Source organism: Lepisma saccharinum, chromosome 18, assembly GCF_977018435.1.
Source record: "Lepisma saccharinum chromosome 18, izLepSacc3.1, whole genome shotgun sequence".
Lineage (NCBI taxonomy): Eukaryota > Metazoa > Arthropoda > Insecta > Zygentoma > Lepismatidae > Lepisma > Lepisma saccharinum.
In genome coordinates this window covers 5201605-5225755 of record NC_139246.1, presented here as the reverse complement: position 1 = coordinate 5225755, position 24151 = coordinate 5201605, and the positions used below count along the sequence as shown (strand labels likewise).

At 38.5% G+C, this 24151-nt stretch overlaps 3 protein-coding genes across 3 annotated transcripts; all 3 read left to right on the top strand.

Moving 5' to 3' along the window:
• Positions 1-1532: 1532 nt before the first annotated feature.
• Positions 1533-3374, top strand: LOC146002643 (uncharacterized). The gene has a single exon (XM_083140604.1). It carries the CDS (start codon positions 1533-1535, stop codon positions 3372-3374), a length of 1842 nt encoding a protein of 613 aa, XP_082996730.1.
• Positions 3375-3473: 99 nt separating this feature from the next.
• On the top strand, positions 3474-4973 carry LOC146002642 (uncharacterized). Its single transcript, XM_083140603.1, has one exon. The coding sequence runs from the start codon at positions 3474-3476 to the stop codon at positions 4971-4973; it is 1500 nt and encodes a 499-aa protein (XP_082996729.1).
• Positions 4974-5366: 393 nt separating this feature from the next.
• On the top strand, positions 5367-6752 carry LOC146002641 (uncharacterized). The gene has a single exon (XM_083140602.1). The coding sequence runs from the start codon at positions 5367-5369 to the stop codon at positions 6750-6752; it is 1386 nt and encodes a 461-aa protein (XP_082996728.1).
• The last annotated feature ends 17399 nt before the right edge of the window (positions 6753-24151 follow it).

Sequence of the window (24151 nt, the reverse complement as noted above, 5' to 3'; positions counted from 1 at the left end):
TCAAAGATCTGCGACAGTAATAATAATAATAATAATAATTTGAATTATTATTCCCATGCATGCAGCATGAAGAAAAACACAACATTCCAAACACAATCTAAGCGGCCGCAAAGTTCAATTTTGCAAAATTTTTTTTGCAAAAAGTCGCGCACTGACTCTCGCGAGAATTGTGAAAATTCCTTGCTTCGTCGCAGTGTGCCGACCTTATTGCGAACGTTCTTCCCGGTACTGATTTCACATTCCGTTGTGAACTCTCAAGTGATGCTGAGTCTACATCAACATCATTAAATGATGTTGACGAAGTGCTTTGTGAATCACGCTGAAGTGATAAATGTGTTGGAATGTCTATAAACTTACGTTTCAACGAACACATAGACTCAGTGGAATTTAGCAACATGTATTCTCGCGCTACATCATCATCCTGGGCGAGTTCCATAGGTAAGGGTAATGTAAATTCCCCCGTGCATATAGCACCGTGCCATGAAGGCACACGTAGTGGTGTGGTGTGGTTGGCCCCAAAGATTCTCGATCTCGAACTATTTTGCAGGTGATGTGATCAGCACCATGCTCCGGCAGCCTTCATCCCCCAGGGTTGCTCTCAGGTACCATTGCTATGAGGCTGGGTGCGGAGACAAGGCTGGATAAATTCCAACCAATTCCGGGAATTGAACCCGGATATCCCACTGAGTTGTCAGACTAGACCAGCGCGGCTCCTTGAATGAGTTTCATATTTCAATTAATTTAATATATTTACTTGTTTTTATGGATTTTCTTCACACTTAAAATGTCTCACTTATCATTGTCTCAAGTCATAATTGATATTTTTAACAATAGATGTCAGGGGAATTCAGTTTTGTTTTATGTTTAATCTCGAACAAAGAGAGAGAGTGACGCTCAGTCAGTTCGCGAGACAATATGGCCGAGTGTGCGTGGTAGTTTCATTCCGTGCATCGCGTTGCATTGCAGCAAGTTTGTATATACATGTAATCTTTTGTTTTAGTCAATATATCTTCGTTATTATCAGTGAGTGTCATTTGCAATCATCCGAGTCGAATCACCTTATGGAATATAATATGGTCCTCCACTCCAGAGGTATGGGTTTGTGACAGCGACACGCAGTAAGTACTATCATTTTCTTTGGCGTGCATCGTACAAATTAGACAGACCCATCTCGGCCCAACAGCCAAGCACATTTTGGTTCATCAGTGGCCACACACAAAACATTCATTTTGGTCCAGTGACCGCACTCAATCATTTTGGTCCTTACCGGCACGGATGTTTCAGTTACGTGACATTCTATTCAAGTTCAAGGTCAAGTGCTAGTGCAGTGCGGAAACAACAGTTTCTTACAGCAGCCATATTGCCAACAATGCAGCTCCATTGTCGTTCGCAGCAAAGGATTGTAAACAGCTGGACGATACGTTTCATGCATCATTTTCTTCACGACAACGGCGCAGGAGGTCGGTAAGTATATTTTACTTTGTCTGGCTCCTTGCATTTATTTCCTTTAACCTTTCGTGTTCTTCATAAAAATGAGTGAGAGCGAAGTGCAGCAGCGTCTCGTTAGACAACGAGGGACATTAAAAGGAAAAATCACTCGAATGGAAACTTTCGTCAATCAATTCATTGAAAGTGAAGGAAACATTCAAGAAGTGCGTACTCGTTTCAATGCATTGTCTCGCATTTGGGTGGACATTGAGCAAGTGCAAGATCAGTTAGAAGCTGAAACTGGTTCATCGCAGGATGACGTCAGAGACGAATTGGAAACGACGTACTACAAGTTGAGTGCCCGGATGCAAGCTTTTTTATCGCAGCATGATAAGGTTCAAGCGGAGCATGATGCTGTCAACACATCGCATGTCACAGCAACCCGGCTCAAACTTCCCACAATAGAATTGCCAACGTTTGAGGGTGATTATCGGCACTGGTTGTCCTATGAAGACACTTTCACGTCTTTAATACATAATAACAAAGACATCGCTTCCATTCAGAAGTTTCAGTATCTACGTTCGTCGCTCAAGGGCGAGGCGTACAAGCTCATTCAAAACTTACCCATCACGGAGGCAAACTACGCAGCGGCCTGGAAGTTGTTAGTGAGTAGATATTCAAACAAGAAGCTAATCGCATCATCGTACATTCATGAAATATTGCACATCAAGGCAGTCAGCAAGGAAAGTGCTCAGGAATTGCGTTCCTTTGTGGGATGTGCGACAAGCAACTTGAATGCAGTAAATGCACTTTACACAGATGTACCTTTGGCGGACATGTTACTCACTCAGCATTTTGTGTCTAAGCTAGATTCAGGAACTAGGAAAGCGTGGGAACTGCAAAATAGTGAAACAGATTTTGTCAGCATAGATGATTTCTTTTCGTTTTTGGAAAGACGATGTCAAGCGCTGGAAAGCATTCAGCCCGCACCAAGTGAAGTAAATAAGCAATCAATCAAACCTCAACATTACAATGTAAGATCAAACAAGGGTTTTTCGAAATCTTTCATTAGTACCACTAGTGCGAATTCTTGTTTCTTTTGTAAAGAGCCGCATGCTCTCTTTAGGTGTGCATCATTTATTGCCGCGACTAACAAACAGAAGTATGATTGTGTTAGAAGGAATAAACTCTGCACGAACTGCTTATCTCCAAATCACATACTGCGTCTTTGCAAGGCAGGTTCGTGTAAAAAATGTTCACGGAAGCATAACACATTGTTGCATAATGATAGTATATCAAGAACGTCATTTTCCAGCACAGAATGTACGGAAGAAGGCAAGAATGAAAATTCTCAAGCAACGCAAAACGAGAATCAAGATCAAACTCCACAAGCTTCTTATTGTGCACTCAAAGGGCAACATACATCACGCGTGTTACTTTCCACGGCAGTGGTAAAGGTCAAGAATCATGCAGGTCAATGGATATACTGTAGAGCCTTGCTAGACAGTAGATCCCAGAGCCACTTTGCGTCTGAAGAGTTGGTTCAGCGTCTCAAACTGAAGAAACATCCTCAGCATTTACCGATTCAAGGCATAAACAATGCTGAGTCGCAAGCAAACTTCAAGGTGGATATTCAGTTGCAATCTAGAATAAACACATGGCGTTCCAACATTGAATGCTCAATATTGCCGCGGCTCACAAGCAACTTACCTTCACATCGAGTCGACCGAGCATCAATCAAAATACCAAGACATGTAACATTGGCAGATCCGACATTTGATGTGCCAGCGAAGATAGATCTTTTAATAGGCACCCAGATCTTCTTCGAAATTCTCAAGCCTGATCGCATAACACGTTCAGCTGATTTGCCGATTCTACAAAACACTGAATTCGGATGGATAGTCGCAGGACGCATTCCACAACAATGTAATGGCAACAATTCATAGATATCATGCTTCCTTCGAACGGAAGAAAGTCTCCACCTACAGCTTCAGCGATTTTGGGACCTTGAGGAGATATATACCAGGCATAGAACAAAGGAAGAAATGAGCTGTGAGCATCACTATTGTGAAAACACGGTGAGGGACGAAACAGGCAAATTCATCGTTAGACTTCCACTCAAGGAAAGTGGAGAAGCATTGGGCGATTCACTTCAACATGCCACCAAGAGATTTCTCCAAATAGAGAAAAGACTTGAGCATCAACCGGAACTAAGGATTCCTTACACAGAATTCATGAATGAATATGAACAGCTAGGTCACATGGTACCTGTAGGACAATTACCGATGTCTCATGACCACAGGGTAGCCTACTATTTGCCACATCACGCAGTAATCAAACCACAGAGTTCCACCACCAAGGTCCGTGTTGTTTTCGACGGATCGGCCAGAACCACAAGTGGCAAAAGCCTCAATGACATATTGATGGTCTGGCCCACCATACAACAAGATTTATTCTCCATCATGACAAGATTTCGCACACATCCTATAGCATTCACAGGAGATGTAGAGAAAATGTATAGAATGATTAAGGTGCAAAAAGATGACAATCCATTACAGCGAATATTGTGGAGAAGCTCCAACAAGCATCCAATTGAAGTTTTTGAGCTACGAACGCTTACATATGGCACAGCTTCGGCATCATTCCTAGCTACTAGATGCTTACAGCAACTGGCAGACAGCGAAATCAGCAGGCATCCTCGCATCAGTAGTATCATCAAGGAAGACATGTTAGTTGATGACGTAGTGAGCGGAGCACAAGACGTAGCTGAAGCATTGCAGATTCAGGCAGAATTAATTAACATTATGCAGCGTGGAGGATTTACTTTGCGTAAATGGTGTTCGAACAGCACGACAGTGCTAGAAGCAGTTCCACCAGCCATGCGTGAAATGAAGCTTCCAGTCGAATTTCACGATTCAGAAGTGAAGACTTTAGGCTTATCTTGGGATCCTATTGCAGATAAATTACTGATCAACAGCAAAGGTTCTGAAGTAGCGAATAACGTCGAAATATCAAGCACTAAACGACAGGTAGCATCAGTCGTTGCGTCAATATTTGACCCTTTAGGTCTCATCACTCCAATTGTTATTACATACAAATCATTTCTTCAACAATTGTGGACATGCAATGTTCAGTGGGATGAAGAACTTCCACAAGACTTGAATCAGAAATGGCAACAGTTGCGCAGACAACTCCCTGCAATTAAACACATTGAAGTCAATCGTTTTGTTCTAATTAATGGAACAGTTAGAAATATCCAGATACATGGATTTGCAGATGCATCTCAATATGCTTACGGTGCATGTTTGTATGTGCATTCAACTAACCATAAAGGCGAAACAGCAGTAAATCTACTTTGTGCTAAATCACGAGTAGCGCCAGTCAAGAAGGTGACATTACCTCGTCTTGAATTATGTGCATCATTACTCCTAGCAAGATTAGTCCACAAGGTATTTCCAGTTTTACGTCTGAAGGTAGACGAGATACATCTCTGGTCCGACTCACAAATTGTATTGGCATGGTTAGCAGCACCATCCAACAGATGAAAAACCTTTGTAGCCAACCGGGTAGCAGAGATTCAAGATATTACGCAAATTAGCGATTGGAAACATGTTCCTTCAGCAGATAACCCGGCAGACATAATCTCAAGAGGTATTGAACCCACTTCAATACAACATAGCCATTTATGGTGGCATGGGCCACATTGGTTAACAGATACAGAAGATCATTGGCCACTTACGCAGCAGCCAAGGAAAGTAGAAATACCGAAGGGAATAAGCATAACGGCAGTATCAATTTGCCAGAGTTCGCTTGAGCAAACAATCGAACGATTCTCCAAATTATCGAAATTAACTCGAGTGATAGCTTTCTGTCAGCGATTCATACATAACTGCAGAAAGTCCAACAACAAAGTAAAAGGAAGTCTTTCAACAAAGGAAATGCAATCAGCATTGCATACATGCATCAAGACTGTTCAGCTATCAAGCTACAAGTCTGAAATTCAAGATCTTCAACGGCACCAACAAGTTTCAGCCAACAGCACATTGAAGAGCCTGCACCCATTTTTGGACAGCAACAACCTTCTTCGCGTTGGAGGAAGACTCAAGAATAGCAATTTGACGTATGAAACAAAACATCAAATTATTCTACCTTCGAAAGGTCACCTGACACAGCTCATAATAGAAGCGGAACATTTGAGACAGCTTCATGCAGGATCACAGTTATTGTTGTCATCCCTCAGGCAACAATACTGGATTGTACGAGCAAGGCGTACAATCAAGCAAGTAATTCACAATTGCCTCGCTTGTTACAAGTTGAAGGCAACCACGGCCAAGCAACTCATGGGTCAACTTCCTTCACCTAGAGTCACACCGTCAAGGCCATTTCTCAACTCTGGTGTAGACTATTGCGGACCTTTTCTATTTAAATCGCATTCGCCACGCAGCAAAGTTCATCGTAAATCATACGTGGCTTTATTCATTTGTCTAGCCACCAAGGCTATACATTTAGAGCTCGTCTCCGATCTCACCACAGACGCATTTATCGCAGCCTTGCGAAGATTTACATCTCGTAGAGGTAAATGTGCCAATCTGTACAGTGACAATGGCAAGAATTTCGTCGGGGCAAGAAACGAACTTGAAGAGCTACATAGCTTATTTTCGTCGCAGGAATTCACACAAAATATTCATGAGTACGCGAGTTCTGAATCCTTCCAGTGGCATTTCATTCCACCTAACTCACCACATTTCGGAGGAATATGGGAGAGTGGAATACGCTGCATGAAGTATCATTTAGTCAGAGTAGTAGGAAAGTCAACATTGAATTTTGAGGAATTTGCAACTTTGCTCACACAAATAGAAGCATGCCTAAATTCAAGGCCTCTGACTGTTTTATCCGAAGATCCTGATGATTTAAGTGCTCTCACTCCTGGACATTTTCTCATTGGTTCAGCCCTTACTTCCTTTCCCGAGCCAGACCTCACTGACCTCCCAGGAAATAGACTGTCCAGATGGCAGAGACTCCAAAGCTTTCATCAAAACATTTGGCAGCGATGGTCCAAGGAGTATTTAAACAGTCTTCAGCAACGTTCCAAGTGGACTAGCGTACAAGAAAACTTCAAACCAGGTTTGATAGTTCTTATCAAAGACGACCACTTGCCTCCCCTATCATGGAAATTGGGAAGAGTTACCAGCGTCCAGCCAGGAAGAGACGGCTTAGTGCGAGTGGCCACAGTGCATACAGCTTCAGGGATCTTCAAGAGATCGATTCACAGACTAGCAATAAGGACGGAGATGAGTGAATTTAGTTGGTCAAACGTTGTTTGACGAAGAGGGGGGAATATGTCTCAAGTCATAATTGATATTTTTAACAATAGATGTCAGGGGAATTCAGTTTTGTTTTATGTTTTATCTCGAACAAAGAGAGAGAGAGAGTGACGCTCAGTCAGTTCGCGAGACAATATGGCCGAGTGTGCGTGGTAGTTTCATTCCGTGCATCGCGTTGCATTGCAGCAAGTTTGTATATACATGTAATCTTTTGTTTTAGTTAATATATCTTCGTTATTATCAGTGAGTGTCATTTGCAATCATCCGAGTCGAATCACCTTATGGAATATAATATGGTCCTCCACTCCAGAGGTATGGGTTTGTGACAGCGACACGCAGTAAGTACTATCATTTTCTTTGGCGTGCATCGTACAAATTAGACAGACCCATCTCGGCCCAACAGCCAAGCACATTTTGGTTCATCAGTGGCCACACACAAAACATTCATTTTGGTCCAGTGACCGGACTCAATCAATCATATACAAATAACCGTTGACTAGACAATTATTTTGTAACAAAGAAACAAGAGAAATGTAATTTTGTTCTATTTCTTTCATAAATAGCAGCTACATTAGTAGTAATTAAACTAATTAATTAATTATAAGAATCATTAATTAATTTATTATTATTATTATTAATAATAATAATAATAATAATAATTAAAGTATAATAAAACAATGGTAATGTGAATTTGTAGAAAGTTTTCGAAATAACACCCCCCTTGATGAAATCCTGCGTACGATATTGCGGGATATCGTTGCCTTGTAATCAAGGGGTCCGGTTCGATACCTGGTGGAGGCACATAGTGGTTGGGATCCCGCTTTAAACTGTAGGTCCAGTTCCGATTAGCCGCACTTTGAATAAAGTGGACTTAAAACACCAAATCAAACAAACAAATATCGTCCCGATATATGGCGATTCATATTTATTTATTTATTTACTGCCCTCAGCAGAGGTAAACCTCCAATTACAGACGGCAGGAAAAAAATACAAAGAAAACAATACAATTAGCAAATATATAAACATACATCCACCGATAATACAAATAATCAATAACATAATCAATAATTAAATTAAACAATCTGACGCTTTCTCTTGTCTTTCACCATACAAGAACAAAGACTTGTTCAATAATTACATACATAAAATACCTATAGATATATAATTGTAGAAGACAATGGAAAATAATGGGAGAATAGTGATACCGGAATGATTACAGTGTATTTTGTCATAATTCTGTTTCAATCATTTTTTTATATAGTGTGAATGGCAATGATAAATCTAAGGCCTGGTTATTCATTGAAAGCGTATTATACAAATCACACATTCTACTTAATGGGCTGCTTTTATATTTCTCAGTTTTGGGAATTTTCGGAATCAGTAAGTTTCGCCCACGTAAATTACTTTTTCTGGTATTGAATTGTAGTTGACTGAGGAAATAACTATTGTCTAACATACCGTTTACAGTTTTATGTAAGTATAAGTGATACAGATTATTCCGCCTATTACAAAGGCTTTTAAAATTAAATTCATGCAGCAAATTTTGATATGGCACATTATATGGTACTGGCTTTTTATATTTTATATAATATAAATACCTCAAAAATTTCTTCTGTGTTCTCTCCACGGTATTTTCATGTGATTTGTAGATTGGTGACCAGATAATAGAAGCATATTCCAGTCTACTTCTTACAATACTGTTGTATATGATTGTTATACAGTTTATACCTCTGAAATTCTTAGTATTTCTAATAACAAAGCCTAGTATTTTGTATGCGTTATTAACAGCATGTGAGATATGCTGTTTGAACGTCAAGGAAGAATCAATAAGAACACCAAGGTCTTTTACTACGAACACCTGAGGAAGCAATTGACTATTTACAGAGTATGTATAATGAACAGTATTTCTCTTATTTGTTAACTGCATAAAGCAACACTTCTTTATGTTAAAACTAAGATCATTTATACAACTCCACTCATATAATGCATTTAGATCTTCTTGAAGTTTTAATGTATCTTCTACACTAGTAATCTCTTTATATAATTTTACATCATCAGCGTAAATAAGGCATTTTGAATACTTAACATAAGTTGGCAAATCATTTATAAACAACATAAATAATAGAGGCCCGAGATTTGATCCTTGGGGCACACCAGAGTTTACATAATACTCACGAGATATTGATTGTTTATATGTTACATATTGCTTTCTTCCCTGAAGATATGATTTGAATAAGTTTATTAAATTGATTGTGAACCCAAAAGTTGATAACTTACGTAAAAGAAGATTATGTTTAATTCTATCAAATGCTTTAGCAAAATCAATATAAATTGAATGCACACTTGATCTATTATAAAAGGCATTGTGGACATCTTGGACAAAATTTACTAGGTTAGTTGTAGTGGATCGGCATGGATAAAAGCCATGTTGATTGCTACTTATATAGCTTCTAACATGTTTAAAAATTCTTGAATACAAAATTTGTTCCCACACTTTTGCTGGAGCACACAGAATGGCAATCGGTCTGTAGTTTTCAATTTTTGCATTTTCACCTGATTTAAAGATAGGACATATTCTTGTTAACTTCCAGATTGCAGGAAAAGTTTGCGTCCTCATAATTAGATTAAATATTAAACATAGAGGCGTTTTAAGCACTTCAGCGCACCCTTTAAGTAAATATGGAGGGATTCCATCAGGTCCACTAGATTTTTTGGGTTTTAATTTTTTTATTGCCTCCCAGTATTCCGGTTCAGTAATTTTGTTGCTTGAGAGTGAATTAGATACGCATAATTCCGTTTGCTCTGTTACATCATACGTGCTTGGAAACTCAGAATAGACAGATTTAAAGTAACAAGCAAAGTTATCGACTATACCTTGATTTGTTTCTATTACATTATCCATATATGTCATACTTTGCTTTGAATAAGTATTTCTACCTTTTCTGGTTTTTACGTAACTCCAGAATAATTTACTATTATTCTCAATACTTTCTTCTGTTTCTCTTAGGTACATATTATATGCCTTATCTATGAGTGTTTTTACTTTTTTACGAGTATCCTTATACTTAATTCTACTGTCGCTATCGTATTTCATGCGCCTTCTATGTCGTTCTTTAAGTTTAAGTGTTTCAATGATCTCTCGCGTAAAGGAACAAGGATATTTATTATTTGCATAGATTTTCTTTGTTGGTACTTTAAGATTAAATATTGAGTTAATATTGTCATTAAAGAACTTTACCGCATCATCTACATTATCCTGCTACTAATAGGTGCCCAGTTTACATCACGTAACATTTCGTAAATTCCAAGAAAGTTTGCCTTTCTAAAATTCAACAATCTGACTGGGTTATTTTCTATAATATTTGTTGATTTTGCGAAATGTAGAATTATTACTAATGCTGGGTGGTGTGCATCTTCCTTAACAAGAGGGAGTTCTTCTCTGTTAATAGTAACATCATCATACACGTTAGCTAAGATTAAATCCAGTGTCCTATCATTATGATTTTGTATGTTGTTTAATGAGCGTAAGCCATGTAGACTCAAAAAGTTATCTAGGGCTCTGTAACACGGTCCACCTAGTTGCAGATTGTAACTCGTATCAGAGATTTTTGGCAGATTAAAATCACCAACAATAATAATGTTGGCATTATGAAATTCATTATAATTCTCAAACAAATTATAAAAATGCATATAATTATCAATCGTTGAGGAAGGAGTAAAATACACAGCTACTATGTAGTATACCTTATTTCTTAAATTCATTCTCACACATAAGACATAGAAATTATCATCTAAAATAACATTCCTAGATGTTATGTTTTGCCTCACTGCTATTATTACTCCACCTCCTCTATTTCGGTTTTTCTTATCGTGACGATATATTTTATAATTATCACTAAACAACTCACTACTAAAGACACCTTCATGTAACCAGGTTTCTGTAATAATAACTACGTCATAGCCATTTTCAATATTGTTTACGTAGAATTCTTGAGTCTTTGTATTAAGCCCCCTTACATTTTGATAATAAACTGTTATGTTATCAATAGTCGTCATCTAGAAGTAATTAGTGGTAATGACATCAATTTAAGTTAGATACATCTTCAAGTGTTCTCAATATATATACATTTCTCTCTCCCTCATTCTTTCGCAGTTTAATAGTGCCTGAATTATCCACCCATAGGTAGGCGTAATTTCTTTCGCGTTTAAGTTTCCTAGCTTCACTATAAATATTCCTTCTATATGGGGTAAGATTCTGATTAACATATACCATCTCATTGCTTTCTAAATGAATACAATTTAAATTTCTCTTCACCTTTCGCCTTTCCAGAAACCTATCCCTGTCTGCACGCCTTACAAATTTAACAATTATACCTCCTGCTTTTTGATTCGGTAGTTTTCTTAACCTATGACACACAACTATCATATCATTTGTCATCTCAATATCCAATGCCCTTCCCACACATTTTACAATTTCCTACGAGTCTTCATTTTTCTTCTCCGGAATACCATAGATTTCAAGCGTGTTTCTTCTTCCATATTGATCGAGATCATCGAGTTGTTGCTGAGTTTCCTTCAGTTGTTTTTTCAAGAGAAGATTCTCCTCCTTCAGTTCCTGAATTTGTGCTAGACAAGCACCGATACTCTCAGATTGTTTCTTCATAAAGTTCGCATTCTCGTCCAGTTTCTCATGTGCCAGGTTTAGGGATTTTCCCAGCTCACGCTCAGTCTCCTCATTACCCTTCCTCAAATTCTCTATTTCTGTCTTTAAATCCCGTAACATGTTGTAAACATCTGATATTGATGGTGTTGATGAATGCGAAGGTAGTGGCATGTTATTATCTTGCAAGCTACTCCTCCTCGTATTTGAGCATTTTTTGCACCGCCATGTTTGATTTACGGACTTCATATATTCTACGTCAGTTTCCTTTAGACCAACACATTTTATGTGAAACCAATTGTAACAGTCACAACACTGTATTTTTGATGTAATGTCTTGTCTTGGTACGGCTTTAGAACATTCCACGCACACACTCATACTCATGTCGATACTTATATATATATATATATATATATATATATATATATATATATATATTTATATCTCGAACGACTAGTGACTTCGCTCCACACATTTTTTTTTTTTTTGTGACTGGCAATACTGTTGTTTACATTCTGCGTATCTTACCGCAAGGCAAATATTAACTGAATTGCTGGCTTAACTCATCATTATAATGAATAATTTATATTCAGTTGTCATTAGTAATACTTACTGTTCTCCGAGTCTTACTTTTGTTGCCATCACTCACTTCAAACTAGATAAATTCACACAAAATGTCGGAGCACCAAAGCCACTTCACTTCACTCGTCCATCGCCACAGACTATCGTGTTGGCGATATATCGTCATGGTATTTTAGCGATATATATCGTGTTGGCGATATAACGTCACGATATTGTAGCGATATATATCGTGTTGGCGATATATCGTAACGTTATTTGGCGATATATATTATGTTGGCGATATATCGTGACGATATTTCGCGATATATATCGTGTTGGCGATATATCGTCACGATCCTTTAGCAATATCTATCGTGTTGGCGATATATCATCAAGATATTTGGCGATACATATATATCGTGTTGGCGATATATCGTCACTATATTTGGCGATATATATCGTGTTTGCGATATATCGTCACGATATTTTAGCGGTATATATCATGTGAGTATATCACGACATCGGAACGGGTGATATCCACACAACTTTTCAATTTTTACACTTGAAATCAGGGAGTCGTAACGTAACGAAATGAAGCGGTATTTTCAATTACGGTTTCCGTTACGTTACAACCAGAAACAGAATAACTTTTTTTCGTGAAGAGAAACGTTACCTCAGGTATATAAACATTACGTTACAGGTGTGCATAACGGTACCGGAACATAACTGATTTGTAAAGCAGTAGGTCGTTAGGTGACGCTTTAACGTTACATCCATTGCCGGTAAGCAGTAACGTTACAGGGTAAGAAAGAGGTTCGTCACGTATTGGCTAGTAACTTTAGTGTATATGGAAAGTGATAGTAACGTTACAATTAACCAGTAACTTAATTGAGGTCACTACTGTAAAAACGTTACACTCCTTTTTTCAAAGCAACAACGTTATTTGTAGCTGGTATCCAGGCACGTATCCAGAGGGGGGACTCAGGGGGCTCGAGCCCCCTCCGAAATTTTTCGATTTACACTAGATAAAATTAGGTTTTTGGCTTGTGTGTGTGAAATAAAATATTGTGATTATAATTTAAGGAGAAATATACCTATCGAGGAAAGGCGGAGAATGTTCTTGAACCCTGAAGGATAACCCTGTTATTGATATTATTGTATGTAAACTTTTCTGGCTCTTTCGGTGTTGTCGCAACGAACTTGAGCATTATTTAAAGATTTGTCTGCATTTGGAAGTTGCACAACAAAGCACTGTTGAAGGTAGCGCCATGAGTCGGTCGATTCGTTGCATTACTACATAAAAAAAGTGCGGAACATTCCAGAATATAATATGGATATAAATACGGGGATTCAATTTCACAGTTGGTCTGTACAACAAATTAATTCAATAAGACTTCACGAGTAAGTGTGACAGTCGATTAGTGATCAGTCAGTGTCCATTGACAGTTTTATAAGATTCGGGGGGAGGAGGGGGGGAAGAGGACTAGTGACACATTTTCCTGGAAAGTGCTGAAGTCTACCACTATTAGTACAAGTTCGGGTCCAAAGCTGAAGACATTGCCGACAGTGTAGTGCTAGTTTCGGATCATGAGCCGAAGAGATCGAAGGTCTCTAAATTAAATATTTCAGCAGTAAGGGGCATTGGAGCTTTTTTTTTTAATTATAAAAAAAAAGGAAATAAGCAGCACAGATCGACTGAAAATATAAGTTTTGAGTGACGATTTATTAGTGACGGGACCAAGTTTCGTGTATGCAGTCAGAGAGTTTCGTGGGTTAAAAAAGGACTTTTAAGTCAACTGTTTTGGAAAAACTCTCAAATACTAACTACCACAAAGGGGCAGCCATGAAGGGCGAAAATTTTAGGAATGTCGAGAAGAGAAAGCAAGAAGATGTTGCATATGTGGAAATTTTTGGCGGAAAAGGCAAGCTCGACCATGACTCCAAAACCAGGGTCTCTGGCATATACCGTGCCATTCTTTGTTCTACCAAGTGAGCTACCGAGTCACCCTTGGCTTCGCTTGACCTTTTGCTGTCGCTGTAGAGCAATGGCACGGTATACCTGGTGGAGCCTGCATTTTCAGCTAAAATTTCAGCATAGCACATCTCTTGTGTATGCCCAACCGTAAGATGTTGCCTGTTTAATTAACAAGCACAGAAAAAGGAGATAGAATAAAACTAAGGGTCATTCCCACCGGTTGACAAGATATTTTTCTTCTGTGGTCAACACGAGCTGCCGTTTCAAGGTGACAATGAGATTGACCCACCAGGTTTCACACCGAAGCTACAAGCTATACGTGTCGCTTGAGGATTTCACAAATCGAACACAGGCTTGTGCAGCCTGTCGTGTCGCTACGGTGTGAAAAGTTTCTGTTGATTGGGTCACTCAATGCAAATGACGTGTGTGTGCCTTCGGTTTGAATTCTTCCCAAATCTTGAAGATCCAAGTCACAAGGATGGAAAATTAGGATTTTTGTTAAGGTTACTTTTCGAAGTAACACCATAAAGGATCATATCAAAACCTGGGAGAACACATTCGAATGGATTGTAAATTGCATAACAGCTTCGTGAAACGGACACACATACACATACACATACTGAGATCGTTTCGGCACAAACATAACGTTCGTACATTGCAACAGAGGAGTCGAGTGATAAAAAATGTCCCGATATCACGTTCTGAAAGAAGAAAAAAAAAAGAAAAGAAACGAAGAAAAGAACAGCAGCTTATACAGTGGCAGATTTAGGAGACAGTTGCTCTTCATTTTTGGCCCCGCACTATGGCTTTTTAATGCTAACCTTTGTCTACCAAGAGGAAGTAAAGTTTTCTTGCCCCCTCCTCCCCCCCCCCGACGTTTTGGAACTGAATCGCCACCATCGACCTTAAACCTTGCGAGGTTCTATCTATACCCCTGTAAAAAAATATGTTTAGCCCCCCCCCCCCCCCCCGAAAAGAATTTCTGGATACGTGCCTGCTGGTATCATACAGACGTTCCGACGTGCAATACCGTTTCCGATGCCGTGTTCCGGAGAGAATAACATAGGTCTCTCGTATAATTGTGCTCGTTACTTTTGTAACGTTACAGTTCTTTTCCTCCACAAAAGTCTGTTTCGAAAAAGTGATACATATATCCGTTACGAATAGCAAATACCGTTATCGAAGGCGTTTTCGAAGAAGCCTCATAATTATGATCGGCAGCATACTAACATTACAGTATTTTGACCCTTTGAAAGTCACTAAGTTATAATACGTATTTTCGTTTTGGATGTCAGTGAAAAAATTAAATTGTAAAACAAAACGTTTGAAAACATCCGTAAACAAGATTCGGCGTGACAAAAGTTTTGGTTTTTGGAATTTACTTATTAACTATGCATTTATTACAAATATATTTCTATTCTGCATACTTAATCGCTTTATGTGAATTTGTTCTAATTTGATTATTTATGCAAGATGAATTTTAACATGTACGTTCACTTTATACGATAGCAAAGCAAACGTTTGTTGAGGGAAAAAGTTTATATCTATATCTCTCTCTCTCTCTCTCTCTCTCTCTCTCTGTTTACAAGTGTTACATAATTTTTTTTTTTAAAAAATATAGTTGTTTGGCGATGAGAATGATTCGTGCTTAGATTAAGTTGCTGAAGGACGAAACACAAAGGACCAACCATGGTCGAGCCAAAAAATCATCCGTGCCACGCGTTTGTCAACCTAAGCGAGAGGCAAGCTTTCTCCTATCGGAAGACGAAAAATAATTGCTTGTTGCGCGACCTTGAGAAGGCGAACCGAACTGATAGCAGCAGAACCACGCAAAATCGGAAAATCTGAATCCTGAAACTTTGTACACGTGACCTTCGATCACGAAGCATCCGAGTAGACAACGCCTTCGGGCGATATGAAAGGCACTTTTGGCAAGTAGAAAATACGTAAAAACGAAATGTTAGATGGAATTGTTGTACGAAACAAACGAAACTGTGTAACTGGTCTGTAGCTAGACAGGGCCATTGGACTCTCAAGAAGGCAAGAATTGTATGAAAAGTGATTCTCAAAACTAAGCGAATAAAAAGACAGTATATTTTATCATTTACAAGGGCCCTCATCCGCTTACAATTTTGAAAATTATTTTCAGTAATTCTTGTCTTCTTGGACAGGGGTTGCATTAAACTTTTTGGTGTAGAAACAGACAGAACGCCCGCCTACCTACCACGTTTGAAAGAAGGGCATAGACAGACAAGAAAGTAATTTTCAAGAACGCAAGAACGGCAGTCGACATGGACATTGAGCAACGTGTGACTGAGAAATACAATCGGAACAAAGGGCAAGATTATTCAAGAAACAGTAATTTTATAAAACTTCCTATCATTAACTCAAACCCAGTTCATCCCTTTATCCTCTTTTGTTTGTTATACTTTTGTATTATTCATGTTTTATATCGCTTTTCTGCCACTTGTAGATAATCGCGACGATGAAGATGAATGATGATCATATTAAATCTATGAAGGGATGCAAAAAAAACAAAAAAAACAGCCATGCCCAGATGACTACTCGAACTTGAAATGTTTGGTACCGAGTGTATGAGTGGATCACTAAACGACTTCGGCTTTCGAGGCTACGGTTTCAGTTGCAACATGCCGTATAATTACGTTTGTACTACTCTGAATTGACCAAAGAATGTGGTATGTATCCTACATTTTACTTAAAAAGCCCCCTTGATACATGAGATACTACAAATAATTTCAGGCATAACCTCGAATTCTGATTGCCTGGCACTTTTCTTTTTTTAACTAAGTAATGAAGTGACGTTTATATTCATATTAGGCCTACGACTAGCTCGAACTAAAAACTCTTGTGAAATACTGTGTATATGTTATCCTTGTGAAGTGAGGAACTTCATATTTTGCTAAGAAAATATGTATGAAAAATTATATTTGTAGCTACTACTTGAAGAATTCAAATTATTATTATGATGGAATTTCAACTTACGTATACTCTGCATATAATGTGTTATCGGAGAGGAGTTTTTGTTTCGCAGTCAATTTATTTTTAGTTGAGGAACTCGAGAGTAAGTTGGAAATATATAATGACCCACGTTGTGGTGTGCTGTTCGATTAATCAGAATTGGAGTGAGAGAAATCTGTAGTTAAGTTCATTCAACACGTCAATTTGTAACTGTGAATGCAAGTTTTCTTTGATTTCGCAAGAAATTAGTCTGCTATTGTTGTAAGTAATAAATGGAAATATATATATTTTCTGCTCGAGTAGGAATCCGCAGCCGTTATCTAATCAATCAGTTTCTGTGTGTGAAACTTCTGTCTAGGAAAGCTACATACAATTTGCTTTTAATAACAGCAGCTTCAAAATAACCTATCCATTCTTGTCATGCCAAGTAATGTTTGATTTTGATTTGTTATATTTAACTTTGGTTTTATGCCACTTTTGGCTAATCGCGAAGACGAGGATGGGTGATGAAATGACAAAATTGATGAAAGGACATCACAAAGAAAATAATGCACAGGCTGGGATCCGAACTCGGAACCTGTGGCGTCTTATTGCACTGTGCTAACCACTCCGCCACGGAGCTCTGCAAAGTAATGTTTGACCATACATCGTTCATGAAATAAAAACATAACATATACAGTGGCTCACATTAGTAATCAAATACGTAGCATTTTGTTGCATTTCTTCACAATATTTGAAAATTAACAACATGTACATAAATATAAACGATGGTGAAATATTTATACGCATTTCTTAAAGTTGTACGTAACTTTTTTTTAAAATTTTGGGTGTGTCAGCACTTGGACTATTTTGCACCCGCCACGTTATACGGGGTGCAGCCCCTTACCATAACAAATAAAATAACTGTAATGTCGCATAACTGAAATATTAAAATATTCTGACTTAGGTTAAAAGCTGAGGCTGTAAAGAGGCACTCAGCACATATGACAGAAAGCAGGAGAACACACAGAATTATACTGGCCATAGGGCCAGTCGCCAGAGTCTCGTTAGTCTGCAAAGAGCAGTCCAGGGTGTACTACGTGGAATGAAGTTGAGGATTGGATGTAATACGTGAAAAGTCACCCCTTACACCCCTGTTACGTTTTCAAATCTGAAAATAGTTATTTATGTTTGGGTGTGAAAAAAGAGATCACTTTAATATTCAGACAAATCGTGAAAGCCTTCTGTTTCTGTTAATCTACGTTTCCATTTTGACAAGTTCCAGACCCATGACGCGCAACATGTGCCGGCGCATGTTCCGCGTCATTTAGTGCACTATTTCTGCAAAATACGCCCGCAACAACACCGGAGTGCAGGACTTGATTGTAGCGTTGTTCCATTGTGCTTTAGAGTAGTCAGTGTTTCTTCTCTTGTATTGTAATAATTTGGTGGTGATTTATCTTGTGTAAAGATGAACAATACAACTATGGCGGGTTTTGTGGTTATGGCAGGCGCGTACCATGAACTTATAAAAATAAGAGGCGAAAACAACCTAGATGGTGGATTAGAAGTTTTCTAGCGAAAAGAAATTCGGAAGGAGCGTATAACTCGTTGATGAGAGACTTCCGTCTTCAAAGTGGATACGAAAACTTTGTAAGAAAGACTGCAAGTGATTTTGCATTGTTATTAAATCTTGTTGGACCACAGATTGTAGTCGCGTCGCCTGTTTCTACTCTAGTGCTCATGCCCCAGGAACTTGCTGCAGGCTGTTTCCATTGTCCGCGGCGCATGTTGTGCGTCTTAATCGTTTGGGGCAACTTTGTCCCCGGCACTTGCGCCGCGGCATGTTGCAGACAGTTTCCATTTCAACAAATGCTTGGCACATGCAGCGTCGCATGCCGCGCGTCATGTTGCGCGGCAAATTTGTGGTAATGGAAACGGGGCTTTACATAGTTTTTTACCGGTCAACTACAGTGCGGGGAAGGAACAATTGATGCTACTTCCTGACTACATTTGTTACCAGTAGCTGCATTGCTCCCTGACTGAAGTACGAGAAAAATGGGTAACAAAAACAAAAATACAACATTTGACGAACGGCAGCTATTTATTTTTACCTTACCTAACCAAAGGGTGCAGGTACAGGGAAATTGAAAATGTTAAGTACATGTAAGCGTACCGTGGGTGACGCAATAAAACATAATGAAAAGGAAAATGAGGTAGATCCCGTATCTCAGAAAATTCAACCAAGAGGAATAGGAGAACGAAGTGAACGAGCTTCAGTATAAAAAATCAAGACCCTTTCCTCATCCCCACCCCCTTCCCAAACCAAGGGCTCCGAAAGCAGCTGTGCAACTTGGAATAGGCATTGGGACTGCTGTACGGTTCAGTAGCGTTTCGTCCGAGTTGCAGTTCGTCCGAAAGCGAAATTCGTAGAAACATGCTACAGTTCGTTCGCGACGGTTTAATGAGTTGCGTTTCGTCCGAGCCTGGCTGATGATAAGTCACACCTTGACTAACCGGTGGCAGCGGTGGAATTGGTGACTAGGATACCTCAGGTTACAACTTTTAAAACTACATTGCATAGACAGCGGAGTGCAGCGCAGGGAGTGCAGACTCAGACAAATTGTCGAGAGAGAGGTCCCGGGTTCGATACCCGGTGGAGGCACAAGTGGTTCGGATCCCACTTTAAACTGTAGGTCCAATCCCGATTAGCCTTAATGTGCATAAAGTGGACTTAAAACAACAAATCAAATCAAAACAAATCGTCGAGAGGAAGTGAACTTGGATCTAGAAATTTTAGTCATGGCAGATGGCAACACTTTCTTACTATCTGACAACTATGAAGGTGAGATTTGCAATTTCCAGAGGGAAAGAAATATTAAAAAATATATATTTTTTTTCTTGGATGGAGCATTTAAGAGTGTTAGCAAGAGTTTGTTTCATTAAACACTATTAGGATGGTAGCCCTCGGACGAAACGCTACTTGATCAGGTAACCGTAAGCTGCCTGTTCCTGGAATTCGGACGCGAAACGCTACGCCATGTGCTGTACAACCGAAATGGTAATCTGGCGGTACAGAAAGCGAAGATGAGTATGAGCGACGAATGCTCAAACTGATGAAGGGATACTCACAGAGAACGCTCTTCGCAGGTCGGGATTCGAAACCGGGACCCCTGGCGTCGTAGCGCGCTGTGCTAACCACTCTGCCACGTAATATTTTCTATTTACTCATTTTCAGCTACTTCCTTTTAAACTAACTAACTAACTAACTCTCTAGCCTTCTTAAACCCGAAGGTTCATGGCTGCAGCAACACAGGCCTTCCATCTGTCCATATCTTGAGCAAGATCTATATACCCTTTTCCATCCCTACCGATTTCCTTTAGGTCCTTCTCAACGTTGTCCCTCCATCTTTGTCTTGGCCTTCCTATAGGTCTCTTACCATCAGGTTTCCCAACAAGAATCCTATAAACTCCTCTTTCCTCTCCCATTCGTGCCATTAGACCTGCCCACCTAAGTCTTCTTGATTTAATTATTCTAATAACATCTGGACATGAATACAAATTATGTAGTTCTAAATTCTGTAACCTTCTCCACTTACCTGTCTCCTCATCCCCTTTTAGCCCGACCCTGTGGCCGAGTGGTTAGCACATCGCGCTGCGACGCCAAGGGTCCCGGGTTCGAATCCCGGTCGGGCTTGGTTGTTTGTGAATGTCCTTTCATCAATTTCATCATTTCATCACTCATCCCCATCTTCGCAAATTAGCCAAGAGGCACAAAACGCGAAGTAAAATAAACTAAATCAAATCAAATCCTCATCCCTTTTAGGTCCAAATATTTTCCTAAGGATCTTATTTTCAAATACTCTCAATTTATGTTCCTCTTTCAATGTAAGGGACCAAGTTTCACACCCATATAATACGAGCACTACATGCAAAATTACTGTTTTGTATATTTTAACTTTTACTTTCTTAGTTATTAAACTAGAAGACAAAAGTTTATGAAGAGAGAAGTAACATGCATTTCCTGAATTTAGCCTACTTTTTATTTCCTCTTTAATATAATTTTCATTTGTTAATATTACTCCTAAGTATTTGAATTTGGAAACTGGTTCAAACGAGTTGTTATCAATAATTAGATTTTGATTATTACCTAACCCTTGGTTTCAGCCTGTAAGCATATATTTAGTTTTCTCTTTGTTAACTTCCAAACCTATCTCCTTAGCAGTTTTGAAAAATATTTTAGCATTATTCTTAATTGTATTTATATCCCCTAATAATTCTACATCATCTGCATATGCTAACAACTGAGTCACACCATTTAATTTTAGTCCTTCGTTAGTTTCTTTTACTTTCCTAACAGCATATTCTAAGGCATAATTAAAGAGCAATGGAGGTAATGCATCTCCTTGTTTCAACCCATCATGAATTGTAAATTTGTCAGACACATTAATATCCACACGAATTTTACTTTCTGTTTCACTGGTGCATACTTTTATCATATTAACAAGCTTCTTAGGTATTCCAAACTCGACTAATATATTATATAATTTATCTCTTTTGACCGAATCATATGCTTTTTTGAAATCAATGAATAGCTGATGGACATTTTGATTATATTCCTACTTTTTTTCAAGTGACTTCCTTTTACCTACGCTAAAAAAATAAATTAAAAAATGAATATTAGTATTTTTTTCAACATGTCCATTGAGAATGTGAATGATCTGTCCATTTTTCATTTTGTCAGGAAACCTTTAAAGTTTGACATTATAGTTATTGGACCTTTGTTTACATTGAAAGTTAACATTATTACAAAGGCTGATATATCTATCTACCAGATAGAACACTGGAATTGAATGAGATTAGGTAGTTGTTCTGTAATGGAGATAACACAATTCCATTATAACTTTGTCATTCGGTAAAATAATCGATTACTTTGATTTCACTATTATTCAAAATGTATCTATCTGTTAGATACAAAAGTAAGAACCGAAGTCCACAATGCCAGCAACACTACTACTTGTAAGCAGCTCCCACAAGTGACTGAGGTTAGAATGAAAGTTTGTCTTGTTTTAAGTTCACTTGTATGCACAGATAGGCTAATTGGGAGTGGACCTACAGTTTAAAGTGGGAAATGAACCACTGTGCCTCCACCAGGAATCGAACCCGGCTAGAATGCAAGTTGTTTCTCATACTCAGATGGCAATTGTAGTTGGTTTAGAGCAATTGTAGGCTGCGATTGTTTCATCTCTTATCGTCTGATGTCTACATACAAGCAATTATGGTATATTGATTGTGTTTTTCGTTCAGGTACGCAATATGGCAGCAACCACGAGAATGCAAACTCAAGACAGGCACACAAATTAGGAAGTAGTAAATACTGTATAGAATGAACAGGGCAAAATTTAAATTAACACACAAGTATTGCTTTCGAATATCTTAGCATGCTATGGAGCAAATTGCGATTTTGCATTAAAGGGAAGACACGCGAATACCACTACTCACTCGTGCATGCAGTGATCGAAGTGGTAGTTTGTAGCTAGGGTGGAACGAGCCTTGGAAATCGGTCGGGAATTTGTTTGTTATTGTTTCACATAATTTAGTTTTCTCTTTGTTAACTTCCAAACCTATGTCTTTAGCAGTTTTGAAAAATATTTTAGCATTATTCTTAATTGTATTTATATCATACTGTATAGATGAATGAACAGGGCAAAATTTAAATTAACACACAAGTATTGCTTTCGAATATCTTAGCATCACACAAACAAGAACCTTGCTTGCAGGCCACGGACAATAATCTTCATGGGTAAAAAAGTGTAGCTTTCCTGGCGAAGTGTTCTCGGCTTGCGAGCCAGCTTAAATCGGCGTTAGCGTTTAATGTTTCGAGCGCATACATTGCTCCCATCATAACGCAGAGAGCATCCTGCTTAGAGCAATGTATTGCGCTCCAAACGTTGGACGCTAACGCCGATATAACCTGGCTCGCAAGCCGAGAACACTGTTCGAATCTCCACAGGCATATAATAAGAATGTATCATACCCAAATGACACATCTGGTGTAATACCTAACGTGCCAAATTTTGGAAAATAGGAGCTGATTGCGTGTGTGAGAACCAGAGGGACTTACCTCCAATTTATCAAATTTATAGGAGAGGAAATAATGTATTCTTAGGAATATAACTCTTAAACGTGACTCCGACTTACAAATAAGAATTAGAAGTGGAAAATTATCGATTTACTCCAAATACTCTTCAGAGGATTTTTTTCTAACAAAATTGAAAACAGCATTATTGTAGTTACGTTCCTCTGATTCCCGTAGGACGATAGGTGAAATACATTTCATGAATGATGTTTGAAAGAAGTTGTGTTAAGATGTCAAACACGTAGCCCACAGCCATGCTGTATGAATAAAGCATAGAGGATAAGCTCCAATCACACTTAATCTAGGCTCACAACAAAAATTGCGGCTAAGTGACCTAGAGTAATGAAAGGCAAAGAAAACAGTTAATCATTGGAAGAAACAATGATTGATTGATTGATTGATTGATTTAGTTTATTTTACTTCGCGTTTTGTGCCTCTTGGCTAATTTGCGAAGATGAGGATGAGTGATGAAAGGATGAAATTGATGAATGGACATTCACAAACAAGGAAGAAACAATGAGTTTCATGTTTAAGATCATTCTATCATATGTATAATTAATGCAGTTGCTTATAAAAATAAATATGGTACAAAATGCTTCAAAGTAATTTAAAATATGAGGCGTTGCGGATACGAAGGGCAAACTCAACAAAGTGCATTGTGAGGGAAATGCGTTTCAAGTTGCCAGACACAGTGCGAACTCCATAAAACACTTTGAAAATCACGCATGAAACATTCCGATCTACCGTTACCAAGTTTTTGTGGAGCTCGAACTGTGCCTGACAACTTGAAACGCATTTCCCTCACAATGTACGTTTGTTGAGTTCGTCCTTCGTATCCGCAATGCCTCATATCGTCTCTAGGAAAAACCATTCAAACTAAAATCCTCGATTTTCATACTAAATAGAAGGCATTTTCACCACATACTTGAAATTAGTTTGAGAAAATCTAAAATAAGAGGAATTCCTAACCCTGTTCTCGTGTTGATATTTCCTGGCAAATAAGAGGCTGTCGCGGTCTATTGCCGCGCTATATATTGAAGAAACAATGCTTTATACTCCGAAGTCGATACCAAAGGTTCATGGACGTCTGCAGGATTTTTTCAGGG

Bases quoted from the DNA above. Each gene is read 5' to 3' on its own strand.
- LOC146002643 (XM_083140604.1), top strand. From the start codon at position 1,533: ATGAGTGAGAGCGAAGTGCAGCAGCGTCTCGTTAGACAACGAGGGACA.
- LOC146002642 (XM_083140603.1), top strand. From the start codon at position 3,474: ATGAGCTGTGAGCATCACTATTGTGAAAACACGGTGAGGGACGAAACA.
- LOC146002641 (XM_083140602.1), top strand. From the start codon at position 5,367: ATGCAATCAGCATTGCATACATGCATCAAGACTGTTCAGCTATCAAGC.